The 20,996-nt window shown below is 41.8% G+C and overlaps 1 protein-coding gene across 1 annotated transcript in view; it reads right to left on the bottom strand.

Moving 5' to 3' along the window:
* KIN (Kin17 DNA and RNA binding protein) overlaps positions 1-20,957 on the bottom strand; it is a 32,521-nt gene extending 11,564 nt beyond the window's left edge. Inside the window, exons 1-8 of the mRNA XM_027595146.1 lie at positions 20,731-20,957; positions 16,014-16,108; positions 11,938-11,981; positions 11,732-11,854; positions 10,279-10,460; positions 7,426-7,474; positions 6,366-6,423; positions 271-400 (exon numbers count right to left, since the gene is read on the bottom strand). Of these exons, the coding sequence (XP_027450947.1) occupies positions 271-400; positions 6,366-6,423; positions 7,426-7,474; positions 10,279-10,460; positions 11,732-11,854; positions 11,938-11,981; positions 16,014-16,108; positions 20,731-20,844 (795 nt within the window). The 5' untranslated portion in view covers positions 20,845-20,957. The remainder of the gene's footprint in view (positions 1-270; positions 401-6,365; positions 6,424-7,425; positions 7,475-10,278; positions 10,461-11,731; positions 11,855-11,937; positions 11,982-16,013; positions 16,109-20,730) is intronic.
* Positions 20,958-20,996: the final 39 nt, after the last annotated feature.

Below are 20,996 nucleotides of genomic sequence, written 5' to 3'. Positions count from 1 at the left end.
ACCGCCCAGGTCCTTCTGATTGCATTCCACTGACCACGAACACGTGCAGAGCTCTGAACACAGCACCTGAGACACGAAAGTAAACTTGTGATGAGGGATTCCAACTCTACTCAGATGGAACTGCGTCCAGACTACCTTCCCCTAACCTAGTCTGCATACATTTTCTGACTTTATAGTAATCCAAGAATTGGTGAGACTAAACTTTCCTTAGTTTGAATTATGTCATTCCTCTGACTGCTAACACGTCGATAAGCAGCTCATAAACTATACCTCCATGATTTCGTCGAGGGCAGATTTCTTTTTTTTCTTTTCTTTTGATTGAGCTGAGCTCCGGGAAGATTCTTTTCGTTTAACTGATGCTGCATTCCCGATGGTATTCAATGCGCTTGGTCCCAAGGAACTGGTACAAAGAAGAGCCATGCTTGTTAACAAAACCAATGCATAGAAGACGGCTTTCTAACGTGCAGAACAGTACAGAAAAAATTTGTTACATGATTAATTTGCAACAGATTAGTCAAAACAACAGAGGACCTAGGACCTAAGCAGCATGAGGACATGTGACCGTTCCCGCCTTAACGCCCTCTTCCCTCTTCTCACCCCTTCCCTTAGTGCCAGCCAGGATCAGCACAGACCAGTGGGGCGCCCGCTTCGGCGTTAGGCAGGTCAGGGGCTAAGGAGGCTTCTGCTTCTGACCTTGGGTGATTCACTTTTCTAGGCTTCAGTTTCTCATCTATTAATGAGGATAACAATGTGAGCCAACTCAGAGCTCAATCGCAAGGATTAAGTAAGAGGTTAGCGAAGAAGTCTAGCAATTACTGTCAGTTCTATTTTTTTTGAAAGCAATCTGAGCATGTCACCTAATTTCTGATTGTTCCTAACTGCCTAGAATTGACAGTGTAAATTCTACTTTTTTAGTGTGGTATAAAATTGTCACCACTGGCCCAAGAATATTATCTCTGACTTATTGTATATACCAGCCATTCTGAATAACTCGTTACTGACTGAGCCATGCCATGTTTCATGCCTTTGCAAACTGCCTCTTTTATACCTAGCGCAATCTCTCCAACTATCTCTATTTGTTCCAATTCTTTAAGATCCATTCTTCATGAGGGTTTGAACTGCCATAGCACTTTCTAGCATGTATCATACGCCACCTTGTATTACAATCATTTGCATATATGATTTGTACATATAATAATGGGTATATATTTGTATATACTTCTTTTTTTCCTGTAAAGTGAGTTGCTATCTTGTGACTCACATAAAATACATGTTCAGTTAATATCTCAATGAATCTTACCAGTGTAATCATTTAGTTTGTCGTATTTGCAAAAGACGAACAAAGGATAAATACATGCACGAAGCTACCATGAAGATAACCAAGGAAAAAGGTGTGATTAACAGAAAAACAACAGAATTATTATTCAGGCTTTTTTTTTTTTTCCCAGGGGGAGAAAGTCTGAGTGGAGGGGGTGGAGCAGGGGCAGAGGGAGAGAAAGAGAGAGAGAGAGAGAGAGAGAGAGAGAGAGAGAGAGAGAGGGAGAGACAGAGAGAGAGCAGAACCAGGGGGAGCAGCAGAGGGAGAGGGAGAAGCAGGCTTCCCACGGAGCAGGGAGCCTGATACGGGGCTCGATCCCAGGACCCTGGGATCATGACCTGAGCCGAAGGCAGCTGCTTAACCAACTAAGCCACCCAAGTGCCCCCCCAACCACTACTTTTCTGTACAGGGGGCCCAGGTCAGGATTCCCCCACTCGGTCATCACGGCAGGTATTCTTCGTTCACCGAATTGTAACGTTTTGCATTTACTCTTTTGAAAAATCACTTACTGGGTTTTGTCCCATAATTCAATCCTCTGAATAGATTTCTAAGTTCTGATTCTGTTTCTGGGACCCTTGTGCTCTGGTGGTGGGGATGTCAACTGGGGCAGCTGCTGTGGCAAAGAGCGAGGCAGAACTATCATACAACCCGGCACCTCCGCCGCTGGGTCTCCACCCAAAGGGACTGAAAGCAGGGACCTGAACAGGTATCTGTTTAGTATTGTTCATGAATGCCCAGAGGTGGGAGTGGCTCGAATGTCCAATGACTGATGAAGAGATGAAGCAAATGTGGTGCATACATACAAAAGGATATTATTCAGCCTTGGAGAGGAAGGAAATTCCAACACATGCCACATCATGGATGAATCCTGAAGACATTAAAGTGGGTGAAAGAAGCCAGGCACAACAGGGCAATCGCTGTAGACTTCCCCTCCTATGAGGAGCCTAGAACAGTCAATCCACAGAGACAGAAAGCAGAACAGAGGCTGCTGGGGGCTGGGGGCTACCGGGAAATGGGGAAGTAAGCATTTAATGGGGACAGAGTTTCAGTTTGGGCTGATGAGAAAGTCCGGGAGATGGATACCGGTGACGGCTGCACAACGTGACATGACTCACCCAAACTGTATGCTTAAAAATGGTGAAAATGGTCAACTTTATGTTACACGTACGTCACCACACAAAAAAACTAAACTGAAGAGAAAGAAAGCTTCCTATCAAGAACATTTATTTGGCCTTATTAAATGTCTACAGCGTGACAAGCAATGGCGATAAAAACACAAACAGGACAGCCCATCGGGATCTCACAACAGGGCGGGAGAACAGACCTGGAAGGGCACTCCGGGTCGTGAGGACAGAAGACAGAAAGGCAAGAAAGGGTGAGCCCCCGCGGCTCATTTAGGATGGGACAAATAAGTTAGCAGAGCTGGAAGGCAAGGGGCGGGAGAGGCACCGGATCAGCAGCATGGACAAAAATGACAAGTTATCCTGCGGGTGAAAGAAAGACATTTAGAAAGATCCTCCCGCTTGCAATATCAAGATTCTATTAGAGCTCAAATGAATAAGGAAGACTATAAGAGATGTCGACAGAAGAAATTATGAAGGACAGAAGTCAGTAACACAGAAACCAAAGAAATGACAGTATCAAGAAAACAAAAAGTTGGTATTCTAAAAGATTAATAAAATAGCAAATGTGAGAGCCTAGGTAAAAAGAATATTCTAGAAAAATCAAAACTATACAAATTATTGAAATTTGTATGATCAAGATTATATTGAAAAGTTGAATAAACTAATGACCATAATGAAATGGAATCAGTAGTATAAAAAGGTATTCCCTCACCTGTAAAAGATACTTGCACAATATTTTACCAAGTTTTACCAAGCTTTCAGAGCGATAATCCCTATCCTATAAACACTAGAGTCAAAAAAGAGTACCTATACAAATCATTTTAAGAGTAGAAAAATAAATATCAATCTCAATAATGAACATTAAAGTAAAATGCAAAACAAAATAGTCCATTTTTTTCAGCTGTGTATTATTATTAATTATTAATTTATTTTTTTAGAGAGCGAGCACCCCCCAGTGCATGAGCGCACAGAAGGGGAGAGGCAGAGGGAGAGAGAGAATCCCAAGCAGACTCCCGACCAAGTGGAGAGGCCGAGGCGGGGCTCAGTGTCACGGCCCTGAGATCATGAGCTGAGCTGAAATCAAGAGTCCGACGCTTAGCCAACCGAGCCACCCAGGCGCCCCAGCTGTGCACTGTATTTAATCTTACACTAGCCGCTCTAACAATAACACCCCTCCTCCCCAAAGACTCTATTAGAGGCTGACAAATTGAGACGGGACAAGATGGGGCTAAAATCAAGGCAAGAAATGAACGGTAACAGATTGGAAATGGAACGTTTGCTTCTAGAATAGTCCTAGATTTCTGCTTTCAGTAACTGGAGTGGGTCCTAACGCAATTAAAGAAGAGAAGCCCCAAAAGAGAAATGGAAACTGAGTAACCTCTGTTCAAACACTGGAGAAGCAGGGCTTATCTTTGGGCCACCATATAATCTAAAGTATCAATTTTTTATATCTAGATCCTTTTGTTCATTCTGAGTTTTAGATATACAAGAAATATAAATCAACAGGAAAATAAATCTCAAACTCTATAAAAATGGACCATAATCTCAGAAAAAGAAAATTTAGATGAGTCTTTCCATTGTATTATTTGTGACACTATATATGAGTTATTATAGATACTTGAGACTGAACTCACAGAACTTAGTCAAATAAAACTATTTTTACTAATAACATCAGAGCCTGGCATCGGGGTATAGAAGGCTAACTAGCAGACCCCAGAGATAACAGGTCCTCATCCTTGGAGTTAATAAATGTTACCTTATTTGGAAAAGGGTCTCTGCAAATGAGATTAAGTTATAGATTCTGAGATGAGATTATCCTGGGTTGCCTGAGTGGGCTCTCTATGCAACCACATGCATCCTTTTACGTGAAGACGGAGCAAAGAGAAATGTGAAGACACTGCTTCTGAAACTGAAGGATGCAGCCACAAGCTAAAGAACTCCAGAAGCCACCAGAAGCTGGACAAGGCAAAGACTGGATTCCCCCCAGAGCCTCCGGAGGAAGCGCCGCCCTGCATGCGGCCTGATTTTGGCTCAGGGACACACTGACTTCAGACTTCTGGCCTCCAGAGACAGAACACATTTCTGTTGTTTCAAGACACTTGGTTTGGGGTGCCTGGATGGCTCAGTCAGTTAAGCATCTGCCTTTGGCTCAGGTCATGATCCCAGGGTCCTGGGATCGAGCCCCCCATTGGGCTCCCTGCTCGGTGGGGAGTCTTCTTCCCCTCCACCCCTCCCCCTGCTCGTGCTCTCTCTCAAATAAACAAATAAAATCTTAAAAAAAAAAAAGACACTTGGTTTATGGTAATTTGTTACAGCAGCCATAGAAAACTAATACAAGGGAGACCAGTTTGGGGGCCACTGAGACCAATTTTAACATTTATCTACACTCAGGAATAACAAATAATAAAGGAGAATGGAGAGAAACACGTACGGCTCTAAAACCATAAGGCGCTTGTGACTGGATATATTTGACTCTGTCCTCCAGGTCATATCCTACCAATATTTTGAAAAGAATTTTCTTTTCAAATGTACCGTTTGTGGGACCCAATGTCCTTCATGGTATCTAATGTAGGTGTCAATTCTGAAGCATTTAGATCAAAGTGAAGATCTCTGGCAAGCCCAGAGAAGCAGTTATACATTGCTCCTCTATTTCCTTCACTTCTCCTGGCCCCTTTTCTAGCTGTGCCAAGAAGCACTAGCTTATAACTTAACCAAGAAAACTGAGTTAGGTCTTAAATAAACACCACATAAAATACTAAGTAAAGGGGCGCCTGGGTGGCTCAGATGGTTGGGAGTCTGCCTTCGGCTCAGGTCATGGTCCTGGGGTCCTGGGATCGAGCTCTGCATCGGGCTCCCTGCTCTGCGGGGTGTCTGCTTCTCCCCCTCCTTCCTGCTCGGGCTCTCTCTCACTATCTCTGTCTCTCTCAAAAAAATAAATAAAATATTTAAAAACATAAAAATAAAAATAAATGAATAAATAAAATACCAAGTAAAATAAATATTGGCCAACTCAAAATGAAATTCTGGTAGACGCTGGGAAGGCACTTTCCTGAATATCTTACCATTTTGTTTTGTTTTGAATCTCCATAACCAAACTGGACACGCTGCGCATCACAGATCGTGAATACATATTTGGTGAAAAAACAGATAAGAACCGCAAGAGAAGAGAACATGAAAAGGGAACAGAAGCAACCCGACCACATGCTATGTCAGGGTTTGGCAAACTCCAACCTGAGGGCCAAATGCAGCCTGCCGCCTGTATTTAGAAGTAATATCATATCGGAATACAGCCACATGCATTTGTTGGCACATTGTCTGCGGCTGCTTTCTCACTCCGATGGCAGTCAAGCGGCTGTGACAAAGACAACCGGCCAATCATGTTTGAAATACTTCCTATGTGGCCTTTTACAGAAAAGCTTGGTCAGGCCCTGCTCGGCTACTTACACCAGGCAGCCGGGAGCACAACTATGAGTACGTGCCTTCTGGTGCATTTATACTTTACCAGGGCCTAAGAAGGCGGGTGAATAACCTAGTCTCTGTTCTCACAAAATCTTAACACAGTAGGCAGAACAAAAACTGTATATCCAAGCTAATATTGAAACTTGGTGAACGGGCTGTGATAGAAAAATCCATAGCACTGCAATAGCATAGGGGAGCCACTAAGTGGAGGAGTCAAGAGAAAAGCAAACACCTGTCATGTGAGGCATTTAATCAAAATGTGCCTTTCCTCAGAAGCATCATATCACAGGCAGGTAAGGAAAAAGACAGTTGCTAACAAAACAAAACCACCATCAAACAAAAATGAGACAAAGAAGAAAATTACAGCCAGAAAAAAATAATTCACAATCCTGTGCTTTGAAAATGTAGTAATCAGTATCTCACAAAAATTCTCAGGTTCTAAGATGTCTATTCATGGAGCTCACCTTGATTTGGATGACGTTGCTGCTGAACTACATGCTCCTTTGTTCAAATTAAATGTAACTGGAAGAAAAAAAATGAAATATTTTTTACATGTATATTTCATATGTATTTTACATATATATATAATGTGTGTGTGTGTGTGTGTATAAATATTTCAGGAAACTTATAAAACTTATCAGATAAGACACCACAATGTATCCACAAAGAAGCTCATGGACATTTTGAATAAACGAGAGCTGGAATGCTCCTATCCAGAGATGATGAATTCCTGCAGATAATACTGAACGGATGCTCACAGAGCTGGGAAAGATCTACATCTGATCCAGCTATAGGGGACTGCCTTGGCCGCTCCCCACCTCCACGGCCCCCCTCTCCCCATGCGAAGGGGACAGGACTCCAACTTTGTTTCTTACGCCTCTCCCGCAGGGCCTGGAGGATGACAGAGTCTGAATGTTTGTATCCCCCTAAAATTGGTATGTTGAAAACCTAATGCCCAAAGTGATGGGATTAGGAGGTGGGGGGCTTCCAGAGATGATTAGTAAGGTTCTTTTGCTCTAAACCAATCAAAACGATCCCGCTTCCTTTCCCAGCGCCTGTTCTTGAGGTGGAGGCTGATACGGACTGGCCAGTGACATTCAAAAGGAAGTGTGCTGCCTGGAGGAGTGTCTCGTAGGAAAAGTTTCCCTGCTCACAGGGGACTCCAGAAGAGATGCTCTCTGTCATCCTCTGGACAATGCTGGGTGTGCATACCAATGGCTGAAAGTGCCTACCACCACCTTGTGTCCAGCTCCTGATGGATGGCATGGCATCCAGAACCGCCCTACCTCTGGGACTCTTGTTCTGGCAAGGTATTTCCTTATTATTTAGGCTAATTTTGGTCGGTTTTGTTACTTGCAGCTGAAGGCATCCTACCTGATTTATTGTTACCCTTTCATAAATCGGTAAAAACAATGCAATCCAGACAGATTATACGTCTTGCCCCCAAACATGGTGCTAGTTTCTGGCAGAGCCAATACAAAATCATCCATATTAAAAGAAGAATAAGAAAAAAAGTAAAACCACCTTTTTCTTCATCATTTTCTCTGCTTAATTCTGTAAAAATAGGAGTTTCCTAAAAGGGGAAAAAAAAAAAAAAAAGAGTATGAAGGTTTGGTTCACAGTGCATTTACTATCAATATTCAATAGTCCCGATTATGACTTGCTACCCATGTTGCAAGGCAGCTCCAACATGCAGCTCTAAAATGATTAAAATCCAGGCACCTGGGTGGCTCAGTCAACCGGTTAAGCATCTGCCTTCGGCTCAGGTCATGATCCCAGAGTCCTGGGATCTAGTCCCGCATCGGGCTCTCTGCTCAGCGGGGAGTCTGCTTCTCCCTCCCCCCTGCTCGTTCTCTCTCACCCTCTCAAATAAATAAATGAAATCTTAAAAAAAAATAAAATGATTAAGAGCTTGTTAAGAAATTACAGGTACTGCAAATATTCTTCAACTAAGAATTATTCTAAAGGGGAAAAAAGTGGCTTCTCTGTACCACATCCCAGAAGACTACTTACATTTTTATTTCTACTATAATTTAAACAGGAAACAACATAAAACAATAAACCTTAAGAATTTTAGCTAGAGGATGGGGCACCTGGGTGGCTCAGTCAGTTGAGCATCTGCCTTTGGCTCCGGTCATGGTCCCAGTGTCCTGGGACTGAGCCCTGCATTGAGTCCGTTTTTCCCTCTCCCTTCCCCTGCTCATGCTCTCTCTCGCTTGCTCTATCCCTCAAATAAATAAATAAAATCTTAAAAAAAGAAAAAAAGAATTTTAGCTAGAGGATTACTTTAAAAAGCAAAACTCTTCTATACTGTGGGATAGTTTAGTGTAAGATCAAGAGCCTACGACTAACTCAGACAGAACTGCAGGTCAAACCCACCTCTGCACATTATTAGCTTCGTCACCTGTCAATCTCACGATCTCCCTGTACCTCAATTATTCTGTCTTTAAAATAGGAATAATATGCATATGTAGAGATGTCATAAGGATAAAATAGGATAAAATAAAGGAAGTATTTAGCATAATGCCTGCAATAGTGTTTGATAAATGTTGGTTGTTTTTTCTATTAATAAAAATGTTGTTCTTGAGATCCTGCTGAGATATTCTTTCTCCATTAGGATCTCACAAAGGAAGGCGAAAGACATGATGTTGCTTTTTAAAAATTTATAATATTTAAGAGTGCGATGAGGAAGCACTGATCAGTAGGACTTCCACTTCCCTCTAGGGGAAGATGCTATTTATATTTGAAAAGTACGAATTAACTTGAAGGTTTTAGTAGAGTTAAGCTAAAATGTTAAAAAACAATACTATTCCAAAAAGTAAACCAATTTCCTCTGTACACGATGTGATCTTTCTTAATTTCCACAATAGGAAATTACCACTTTCCCTCTATGGAAAGCAGAGGTTTAAAAATGAAAAAGGTAAGAGAAGAATTTCAAGAATAAAGAACTTTCGATCTTAGGCAGGGGTTTAAATTTGACAGTTACAGCAGTTTAACCATTGTTTTTATTTTAATTTAATACAGAAAACTCCTAAAAGGTTGTGTGAATACACGCATATGAATACACGGATATGGAAAGAGTACCATAATACACATGCACACCCATCACTTATCAAGGAGGTCAACTAACATGGTATAAAAGTTGACTCATGAACGGATCTTTACTTTCTTATTGCCGACTACTTCCTGCATCTCTCTGTACTAAACAGCTTTTATAAGACATGTACACTAATGATCAGAGCAGTTGTATTCATCATAGCCAAAAACTGAAAATAAGCCACATGTTTCTCAAAAGGAGAATGGATAAATTGTGTGACGTTCATAAAATGGAATGGCAGACATCACTTTTAAAAAAGAGTTAAACACCGATAGGAAAGGATATAGGTACAGGAAACATAAAGAACGTTCTGTTTGAGTTAAAGAAGCCAGACAGAGAGTATATGGTATGATCACGTTTCTACGAGGTTCACAAACACACTAACAGATAATCAAGTGGTACCAGAAGAACCCTGGTTCCTTCTTGGGGGACGGGGACTATTAACAGGGAATGACTATGACCCCTGGAAATGGTCTATATCTTGATCTGGGGGGTCGCTACATAGACTACCCGTCCATCTACTTCCATCCATCCTGCTAAAGACACATACATGTGTAAAATGTCACCTTAAGATTAATGCCCATCATACACTTTATCACATGTATCTTATACCACAAGCTTTTTAAAAATACTAAATGGTTAGTAGTTTCACATATATACGAGGTTATATTTTCCTGTACTTTTGATATGTAAGCACCATGAAGCAGCGGAGTTTTTACCTTCTGTTTACTGCTCTATCCCCAGTGCCTAGAAGGCCTAGAAGAAGGGGGTACCCAATAAATATCTGTTAAAATAAATGCCTTACTCCAGTTATTCCAACATCTGAATCACCTGAACCATGTCTTCCTTCCCCCACTTGTCTGGGTTTTGCCCACTGAGTCTTCAAGCCCAGAGGTTGTACCTACCTTCAGATACTCTGCACCCTCCCCAGAACGGGGCGAATGCCGGCCCTCTAGGTTCCCACACTGTGTTTAATCCAGCACTACGTTAGTTCCAGCCCAGTGATGTGATCTGCTCTGTCTTCCCCATTAGCTCTCGCCTCTGCCTTAGGGATAAGGAAACCGAGGTTTAGAAGATTATGTAATTCTACGGGACCGTGAGTCAGTAAGTTAGGAATTGAAACCAGATTTGTCTCAACTCCAGAACCTGGGCTTCTATACTTGGCCATGTTCTTTCTTCTCTTAATTAAGGGACAAGACCTACGAAATTCAATCCAGTGCTTAAAAATCTTGCTTTCCTGAGACTTCTCCTGTGCCTCCCGGAATGATATTGTTGCCCACCTGTTCTTTCCCTTCCCGGCCTCTTCTCACTTGTTCTTCAATAAATTTCGCTGTTTTTTCCTCATCGTCAAGGTCCTGCTTCTTCTTTTTCTCTAGTTCCAGTTGCCGGCGGATAGTTTCTGGGTCCCTGTCTATGTACTGAATATACCAGCCTTTCGGGGTCTCATCCACCTTGCACAAACCTTTAAAAAAAAAATTTGCATACAATCAAAACTAAAAGTAAATACAACTGTGTTCTAGCTCCGCATCATGTGCTTATTCATTCAGTACTGTATGGTGACGAACATAACAGAATACAATTAAATTAAATTTTAAAGTTAAAAAAAAATACATTCATTCAGACACATTCAAATACACAAATTCATGCAGCACACAAATTTTCCATATTCACAGCTGATGAAAGTTAGATATTTTAAGTAGCATATTTTATTCCCTTAAACAGAAAAAGTTACTCTGATTTTTAACTAGCTAGGTTAAGTCAACTATTTAAGCAGGGGAAACACAGGAAAGAAGTATTACCTCGCTTAGTAATTATTTAACTGTTTCTAAGTATTTAACATACGAGGAATACATGATATTCTTTTTTTTTATTGATTATTTATTTATTTATTTATTTATTTGACAGAGAGAGACACAGCGAGAGCAGGAACACAAGCAGGGGGAGTGGCAGAGGGAGAAGCAGGCTTCCTGCCGAGCAGGGAGCCCGATGCGGGGCTCGATCCCAGGACCCTGGGATCATGACCTGAGCCGAAGGCAGACGCCCAACGACAGAGCCACCCAGGCGCCCCAGGAGTACATGATATTCTGCTAACTTAACTAAGTAGAAATTTTCCCCATACAATGGAATAAAGTAACACACTGAATAAATAATACATTGACACAAAATTTCTTTCTCCTCTCTTCTCCCTAGCTTCAGCCTAGGAATATCAGAAATGGAATAAACTGAAACAAATTGTTAAAAAGCTCGCGGTGTGCCTGGATGATTTCAGCTCAGGTTGTGATCTCAGGGTCATGAGATCGAGCCCTACAGGCTCCCTGCTCAGCGTGGAGTTTGCTTCAAACTCTCCCTCTGCCCCCCCTGCTCATGCTCTCTCTCTCTCTAAAATAAATAAATGTTTTTTAAAAATAAATAAATAAAAAGCTCCTTAAGCGGGGTAACAAAAGTTTCCGAAAGTAAAATGAATACAGCGGTAAAAAAGGGAAGGACTGATATTCTTACGCCAAATGAGAGGATGCTTCGGTGATACATCTTTGAACTATCAAAAGAACCATTCCAGACACTCATAATCAAGTGTAACAAATGAAATCAATCCTGGAAGATTCTGCTCCTCTCCATGAGTTTTTAATTGCCCTACTCATCCTTGTTTCTGTAAATTTACACGGAAACTATGCCAATTCTCTCTCCCTGCACTGGAGCCACGTAACAACTACTCAGATCCTGTCTTATTCTTACCTTCTCTGCCCAGCCACTTAGTAAAATCAGTCAGAGTCTCCCACTGAGTGGCATTCATATGGATGTGCTCTCGGTGGCTGATATACTCATTATAAACGATGTTGTTGTGAACTCTCTTAGTGCCTAAGAACAAAATACGACACTGTCAATCCTGCGCAGGTTAAAAGATTATGACGTTGTTATATGCACAATACTCGGATGCTTACCAAAGCGTCTCCTGAGAAGTTCTAGGAAGTCATTTCGGAATTCCCTAATAAGGAAAGGAAAGAGAGCATTATGCTAATTCTATAAATATAAAGCAGCATCTTCCTGAAATGTAAGCCAGCATACAGTGTGAACGCCCAAATGGTATACAAAATATCCATGTGAATATCTATTACAAACCTTTAAGAATTAAAAAAGGAAGGAATCCCAAAAGAGTGTAACTTTTAAGAACTATAGTTAGAAGTCAATCTGGAGTTGAAACTGGAACAGCTGTAAACAAATTGACTACACATCTTTGCAGAGGTTCCTTCATCAAGTCTCTTAGTGCTACTGAATGTGGCATAATAATGCAGTCCTTCTTTTTTTTTATTTTATTACATTATGTTAATCACCATACAGTACATCATTAGTTTTTGATGTAGTGTTCCATGATTCCTTGTTTGCGTACAACACCTAGTAACAAAACTTCCCTAATCCACAGGAAACTGGCACTTACCCTGTCCCTCTGAACTGAGTACCGTGTTAAGTGCTAGGTAAACATAGGTGAATAAAACAGAAATCTTGAGCCAGGTTACAATCCAGCAGAAGCAATCATAACAGAAATCAAACTGCAAAAGAGATGTAACAAAGTATCAGGGGAGTTGAGGGAGGTGCCCAGAGGTGATCTCTAATATGTGCAGTGAAGTGTAAACAGGACTTTAGAGGTGAAGAGGAAGAGAAGGCCACTCCCAGATGGCAGAGAGACGTGAAAGCATCACCATCCAGGAAATGATAATTTGCCTGAGCTGACGTTAAGAGCAGATAGAAGCGAGGGACACAGTGGGCTAGAACAGAAGAGAGTCACGGGGCGGGGGTGGAAGACAACTGGAAAATACTGGGAGGGCTAACCTTTGAAGTACCTCGAATGTCATGGTAAAGAGGGTGGGTTTTAGGCGTGCAGTGGAAAAGCACCAAATAATTTATTTAGGAATTAGTCTGTGAACATCTGTGATTTAGAAAGATAATCCTGTGGAGAGTATAGAACAAGAATTCTCAAAGTGTGGTCCCCAGCAGAGCGGCATCGACACCACCTGGGAACTAGACAGAAATGCCGAGTCTCCAGCCCCACCTCAGACCTACTGACTCAGAACCTGCCACTGTGGTCACAAGCCCGGCAGGTGATTCGGACTCGTGTAGTGGTTTGTGATCCACCGGCATAAAACGTGTCTGGGAGGAGCGGAAGCTGCAGCTGGGAGCCCAGTGAGGAACTCACAGAATTAATTTAGGCGAGAGACGATGAGAACTATTATTACTGGAGCTGTGAGAATGGACAGGATGCAAGTTTAAAGGACACCGTAGAGGAGAATCGACAACAGGGACTTCCAGCCTGGCCTTCCGGGTAGGCAGTTATCAGCAAGCCCAGGATAACAAGCAGGTGTGGTGGGCAGAAAACTGTACTGCCTTTAGCTTTAAAATGTTGGCTCTGAGAGAGCCTTCAGAAACATAGAAGTGTGCGGAGAAAAAAAAATCTACACCTTAAGACAGATGTTAGGAACGAATGGTAAGATTTAGTAGTCATCCAACACAAAGGTTAACAGCTGCAAGAACAACGGAGCTCCTGGAGCCCCTGTACTATGGAGGGAAGGGAGCCAAGCAGGTGCCCCGAGAACGTTCCTGCATTTGAGCAGCCGGGGGGACAGGCAGGGGGTTAAGAAGAAAGTAAGCAGAGGGAGGAGGAGTAGGAAAGAATGGAAAACAGAGAGGTGTTCGTGGACAGTTAAGAGCATCATCCACTGAGAAAAGATAAAGAGGAAGAGGGAAAGAGGCACAAGCGACCCTCCAGGGGGCGGGCGGAGGCGGAGGGCAGCTACCGAGGATGCAGTGGATGGGCCTAGAGAGGAAGGCTCCAGTGTGGATGGCTCTGGCCAGACTGGTATTTCCCCAAATGTGGCACATGTAGCCCAGTGTATTCCAGATGCTCTTAGGCGGTTCACAGATAAATCCTTTCTGCCCTTTTACATCGTGCTACCTGCCTTGATGGCATGAAAGCCACACAGGGAGAACCTGCTGGCACCTTAGCCAAGTGCAGGCAGCAGGCAGTGAGGCCACCCTGGACTAGCGGCCCAGGTCTTCATGGGCAGGCGTTTTGGTGAAAGTCAATGCCAGTCTCATTGAGAATGTCCTTGACAAAGCAGTATCAGTAACAGGATTAAATCTCAACCCGTGGGGCTACCTCTGTCCACGACCCTGTGTGATGAAATGGGATTATGAGTCAACCACTTCTGTTGCTGAACAGTGATTATCTTGAGCAAAGCACCTGTGCAATTGTTTGAGCTTTGCGCTGAACTACCTTTTTTCACGGAGCACCATTTTTATTGGAAAGAATGACTGACAAATCAACCATGGATTATTCCAAATTGGATATTTAGTAGACTTCTCCTCAAACATAAACAAAGGGGGCCTTGTCATGTCAAGGAAAACAATGGACGGTATTTGTTGCCAATGATAAAATCTGAGCTTTCGAGCAAAAATTTGAATCTGGTAAACTAGCATTGGCCACTGTGAGTTTGACATATGTCCCAAAACTTAAAGACATTTCTGATGACACTGATGCTCACATTAATAAATATGATTTTATAGCTACTGTGTAAGGAAATGTGTCACCATTCAGAATACTCAGTGAGCCAATATTTTTCAAATGACCAATGCATGATGATATAAAATCATGCATGGGTACGAGATCCATTTAAAGTAAAAGATCGAGGGATCATAATGTAATAGAGTATAAAAAGTTTGCTGATGTGGTTTCAGATTCCACACTGCAACTGACCTTTAAGAAACTACTCATGCCAGGGAGGCCTGGGTGGTTCAGTCGGTTGAGCCACTGGCTCTTGATTTCGGTTCCGGTCATGATCGAGCCCTGCGTTGGGCTCCACCCTCAGCGGGAAGTCTGCTTGTGGATTCTCTTCCCCCTCGGCCCATCCTCCCACTCACGCACAGGCGTGTACACTCTCTAAATTAATAATAAATGTTTAAAAAAAAGTTTAAAAAACTCCCATGCCGTTGTTTTGATGTAGTATCAAAGAAGAACATCCAAAATTATCTGAAAAAGGCTATTAAAATATTCCCCCCTTCCAACTATACATCTATGACCAGGGTGGGCTTTCTTTAAGTGCTTCCCAAAACATTCTGAAACAGACTGAATGCAGAACCAATTGTGGTATCCAACCGTCTTCTATTAAGTCAGACGTTGGAGAGATTTGCAAAAATGTAAACAGTGCCACTCTTACTTTTTTGTTTTAGAAAATAGAGGTTTAAAAAAAAAAAAAGAAAATATAGGCTTTTTAAATTAAAAAATTCATTTATTTTGACATGTAATAGGTTTATTATTATTTTAAATAAATTAATAAATACATTAATTTTTTTCATTTTTAATCTCTTACAAATAGCACTGTATCAATATCAAGTATCAATATCAAACATAAACAAAAGCTCTTTGGGGCTCTTCAATAATTTCTAAGGGCTTTACTAGGACGAAAAGGTCTAGAACTTTGGAAATAAAGAGCTAGGAAACTAAACATTAATAGTAATAATAATTAACAGCTATTAATCGAGTACTGGGTACTCTTCTAAACACTTTATAAGTATTAACTCATTAATCTTTATATAAGCTCTAGAAAATAAAGCAAACACTTGGAAGATGCTGCTGTTTTTAGTCCCATTTTACAGATGAGCAGACAAAAGTACAAACAAATGGAACTGGTTCAGCCAGTCACACAGCTCATGAGTAGAGAAGCCTGGATTTGCAGGTTTAAGGTAGGCAGTCTGACTCCAGAGCTGTGCTCTGAGCCACAACTGAGTCAGAAAGAAAGATAGTTTTTTATGTTTGAAGTCAAGACTAAATTGTGAGAACCACTTTTGCAACAATTTCATACTACAATAAACTGTCAAAGGAAAACAAAACCCGAGCACAGGATAATACAGCTATCGTATTAATGTGTAAGGAATAAACACAGCTCCCAATATAGAAAATACTAAGCATCTACTAAATGTCCAACTGAATAAAGCTTATGAGAAAAGGGTGCCTTAAGTTACTTACTCTGAAAAATAATCCATAAACTGCTGAGGATTTTCGGAAGCCAGCAAGAGTTGTCTCTGATGAGATTCAGACATACAGTGACATTTGAAGCCATTCTACAAAAATGTAAAGGTAGTAGTTACATTCTGATTTAGGTCATCACAATGGGTCCTAAAAAGAAGTATTTAATCAACCCTAAAAAGCTGCTCTTTGATAATAAATTGTAAAAGGAAAAAAAAAATAGGAAAAAAGGGAAAGGGAAAAAAAAAAAGAAAAATCACTAGCTCTAAGCACACTATTATTTTTATTTACAAGTTTTTTACGAGGTTGAGTTATGCAACACTGCTACCCAAAGAATAATCCCAGATTAAAGAGAGAAAAACAGTGCTTTGGAAAACAGATATTAGTAAGAAACGTGACAGGGCACAGTACCAGAAGAGTGACTGTTTTTTAAACAAATTCTACTGAGCACCTACTTCATGCAGGGCTGTGCAAGTGCTTGGAGGGATGGAATGAAGTAAGATGGGCCAGTAGTGAATTTCCATGAAGGGGACCATTTTCACTCTACTTTAATTCATTATCCAAAACACACTGTGGCATATTACAGAAACCTCATGTGAAATACACTAAATCTGCATCTTCTTCAGATGACTGTAAAAAAATTACAAGCTTTGACTTGTGTCTACTCAACTTAACATTTACACCTGGTTCTTCACAGAAAGAGAAATGAAAAATGTGTCTCTCCTCCTGTATTCCCCATCTCGGTGAACAGCACAATCCCACACCCACAGCCAGGACCCTAGACAGGCATCCTCGAGTCCTCCTCTACGTCTGCCTTCCACGTACCACTAAGTCCACTCTTGGCCTCCTTAAGAGCTCTTCTGTCCCTCGGCTCAATCCCACGCCACTGGCCTGATGTCAACGCTCCATCTTGATAAGCTTCCTAAGTTCTGGTCACCCACGGACTACCTACACTATTCCTGCCTCATCTGTGAAGTACGTGCGAATTACTCTAACTTAATTTTATCTTAAAAGGAAACTCAGTATCAGTCTCATAAATGAAAAACCAGTACTACTTTCCATAAATTGAAAATAAATCAATAAAATGAAAGCAAAATGATGTTACTAAATTCTAGAAATCCATGAGTGGATGGACAGAAGGGGATACTCTGGATCTGATCTTCTCCCTCAATTTTCCAACACTGAGAAGGGGAGGACCTTGGAGGGACCAACTTCTCCTACAGGTCCCCCTCCCAGGTAGGGAAGGCAATAAACAGATCTGAGGGCAAACAGAACAGAACCACTACAAGTGTCTTACTCTGAAATTGGTAACCAAAGGAAAGAATTAAGCCTTTATCCTCCTTTTCTCATAGGAATTATAATTTAGGGTAACATTTAAGGATAATCAAATAGGCCTAGTTAATGAGAAAAAGGACATTTTTTAGAAAAGAATGGTAGCCAATAATAAATTTAGAAAAATATAGAAAAACAACCACTTTGCAACTCTTAAGGCAATAATGGGCTCAAGCAAGGATGCTAAAACACCTAAGTAAAAGGCTGATGGGAAACTAGATATCTTCTTTACTAGTTACTTGCTCCTGCAAGAGGAAAAAATATTCCTTTCTAACATTACTTTACAGGCTGTCATATTTACTCAAATATCTCAGCACTATCAGATATTATGGGCTTCCTTATGTGATGTAATAGAACATACATGGGATCACCTATCAAGTAGTCTTCCCCAAAATACTTAACCTGAACCTAATCAAGCCTTCAGATCTAAGTTCCAGTTTATAGAAACTACAAGTTAGAGAAGGAAGGTGAAAGACAACCCCAAGAAAACTTAAACTGTTTCATACCAGAAAGTGGCAATGCTCCAAGGCATTTACTGGCCTAGTCTCTTCAAGTCAATGTCAGAAAAACAACTGAAGAGCGAAGATATGAAAGTAACTCAAGAATCCAGTGGTAGCTGAATGGATAAAGATATACACAATGGAATATCACTCAGCTATAAAAAGGAATGAGTTCCTGCCATTTATAACAATATGGACCTGGAGGGTATTAGACTATGTAAAATAAATTAGAGAAAGGCAAATTTCATGATTTCACCTATATGTGGAATCTAAAAAACCAATGAATAAACAAAAACAAAAGCACAATCAGACCTATAAATACAGAGAACAAACTGATGGCTGCCAAGAGGGGAGAGGAAAGGGGGGTGGGAGGATGGGCAAAGCCGGCGAAAGGCAGTGGCAGGTACAGGTCTCCAGGGATGGAATGAACATGTCATGGGAGTGAAAGGTACAGCATGAGGGGGGCCCTGGGTGGCTCAGTCGGTTAAGCGTCTGCCTTCGGCTCAGGTCATGATCCTGGGGTCCTGGGATGGAGCCCCATGTCCGGCTCCCTGCTCAGCGGGGAGCCTGCTTCTCCCTCTCCCTCTGCCTGCCACTCTGCCTGCTTGTGCTCTCTCTCTATCTCTCTGTCAAATAAATAAATAAAATCTCAAAAAAAAAAAAAAGGTACAGCATGGGGAATAGAGTCAATGGTATAGTAATAATGCTGTATGGTACAGACGATAGCTAGAGTTGTGGTAAACACAGCATAAGGTATACACTTGTAGATACATAAGGTATAAATTATGTTGTACACCTGAAACCAATGTAACTAATGTACTGTGTGTAATGTGCGTCAACTATAAGCATATAAAAAAATTAACTAAAAAAAAAGAAAAATAATTGGGTTTCAGAGGGGCAGAAGGAAGGGTGAGGGAAGTGGGTTCTATACTCAGTTTAGAATTGAGAGAGAAATAAAAGCCCTAATAACCGAGTGCAGAAATTTTTAAGGAAACGTAACTATTCTGTATGATACTACAGTGATGCATATATGTGTCATTATACATTTGTCCAAACCCACAGGCCATCCGACATCAACAGTGAAGCCCCTACTATAAACTAAAGACTCTGGTGATGATGATGTGTCAATGCAGCTTTACTGATTCTAACAGAAGTACTACTCTGTTGCAAGATGCCGATCCTGGGGAAGTTGTATATACGTGAGGCCTGAGTGTATGGGAAATCTCCGTACCTTCCGCTCATTATAGTTGTGAACCTAAAAATGCTCTTAAAAAAAAAAAAAATCTCTTTTTTAAAGTCCAAATAACAAATCCAATTCATAGCTTTTGATTCGATCTTGGTTTGAAATAACTTTTAAAAAGCATTTGTGGAAACAAGTGAGGACATATGAATATGGAGTGTGTATCAGATGACATAAGGGAATTTTTATTAATTTTGTTATGTGGGATGATGTACATCGTGGCTAGTCTGAAAAAGATCCAAATATCTTAGAATACTTAGGTATTTAAGTATTTAAATACTTAAGTATTTAGAGATGAAATATCCCGATGTTTGCAACTTACTTTAAAATATTTCTGAGGGGCGCATGGGGTGGCTCAGTCGTTAAGCATCTGCCTTCGGCTCAGGTCATGATCCCAGGGTCCTGGGATTGAGCCCCGCATTGGGCTCCCTGCTCAGCGGGAAGCCTGCTTCTCCCTCTCCAACTCCCCCAGCTTGTGTTCCCTCTCTTGCTGTGTCTCTCTCTCTCTGTCAGACAGATGAATAAAATGTTTAAAAAAAAAAAATATTTCTGAAAAAAGTAAAGATAGGCAAGTTGCTTAAAATGTTAAATATGGGTAATGGATATATGAATGTTCACTGTACTAGTCTCTAGTTTTCTGTGTGGGAATTTCACCTGGACTATTGAAAAGAAAGAACTGGAGAGAAATGAAAAGGAAAAACTGCATCAGTGTTATTCAGTTTAAGTCCTACTTATCTCATCTCTCGCTGCAGAAACACTGGAGTAGATTCTTCCAATTACCCAACGTTCCCCTGCACCTACCCAATCCAACTCAGTCTCCAGAGAAAAATAGGATCCTGTCACTAGCTTGCTCTCAATTCTTCATGGTGCTTTATCATCCACCTCATTAATGAAAAAAAGTATAAACTCCATTGTATGGCATACAAAACTTCCTATATCTGCCCAAAGACCCCCTGAGCCACTGACCGCATAATTCACTGATTTAAAACTCACAATCTTACCAGTAGGTACAATTGTTATTTCCACTTTACAAGATAAGCAAACAGGCAGAGGGAATGTAAGCAACGTGGCCAAAACTACATAGTTAGGAAGTGGCGCGGCTGGGATTCAGGATTCTGACAGTCTGACTCCCGTCCACGATCCTATCCGCAGTAATACCCTGGGCCCGACACACTGTAGGTGCTCCATAAACGCTCGTTAGATGAGTAGTGTGCCAGAGCTTAGTTGTTCTTTTTCATCTGATCCCGAAAAGAGGTGTGACTCCTAACCATCCTGTTTCTCTTGAGTCGAGTCAGGTCAGAGATGACTGTTAACTCTTCTCCCCCGGCATCCGGCGCTGCACTAGTCAACGCCCCCCCCCCCCCCCCCCCCCCGTTTTATGGCAGCTTGAGTAGCATCACGTTTACGAGAGCTGCAAAACCTTTTATTTCATTTCTTTGTGGAGGAAGATCGTGGAGGAATGAGGTGTTAGAGACCACCGGTCCCCCTAGGATGAGGGCTGCAGCTAAGGATGGCCCTACTGACTTGAGAAGCTGACTCGCCCAGCGCGGAACCCACGACTAGAGACCTGAGATCCACTCCCTCACCCCCAGTGTCAGGGGCTTGAACCTGGATTTCCAGCAGGGCCCCATCCAGGCCCGCCTACCTCGTCCCGGCACTGCTTCTGGCACATCTGGCAATACCAGCGCAGCTTCTGAAGCCCCTTGGATTTGATCCTGTTGGCGATGGCCTTTGGGGTAAGAAAATCTGACTTCCCCATCGCGACCACTGCAGCGACAATTTCGCTGAAGCCCAGCGCCTCGCCAACCGGAAGCGGAATGAAGCTGTCGGGGGGCGGGCCAAACACGAGCCGCGAGCCGGAAGGAGGTGGGGCCTCGGGAGGCTGAGCACCCACCGCTCGCGAGGCTTCCC

This window comes from Zalophus californianus, chromosome 9 (assembly GCF_009762305.2).
Source record: "Zalophus californianus isolate mZalCal1 chromosome 9, mZalCal1.pri.v2, whole genome shotgun sequence".
NCBI classification, from domain to species: Eukaryota; Metazoa; Chordata; class Mammalia; order Carnivora; family Otariidae; genus Zalophus; species Zalophus californianus.
Note: the sequence above shows the minus strand (reverse complement) of the source record. Positions and strands in the feature narration are given on the sequence as shown.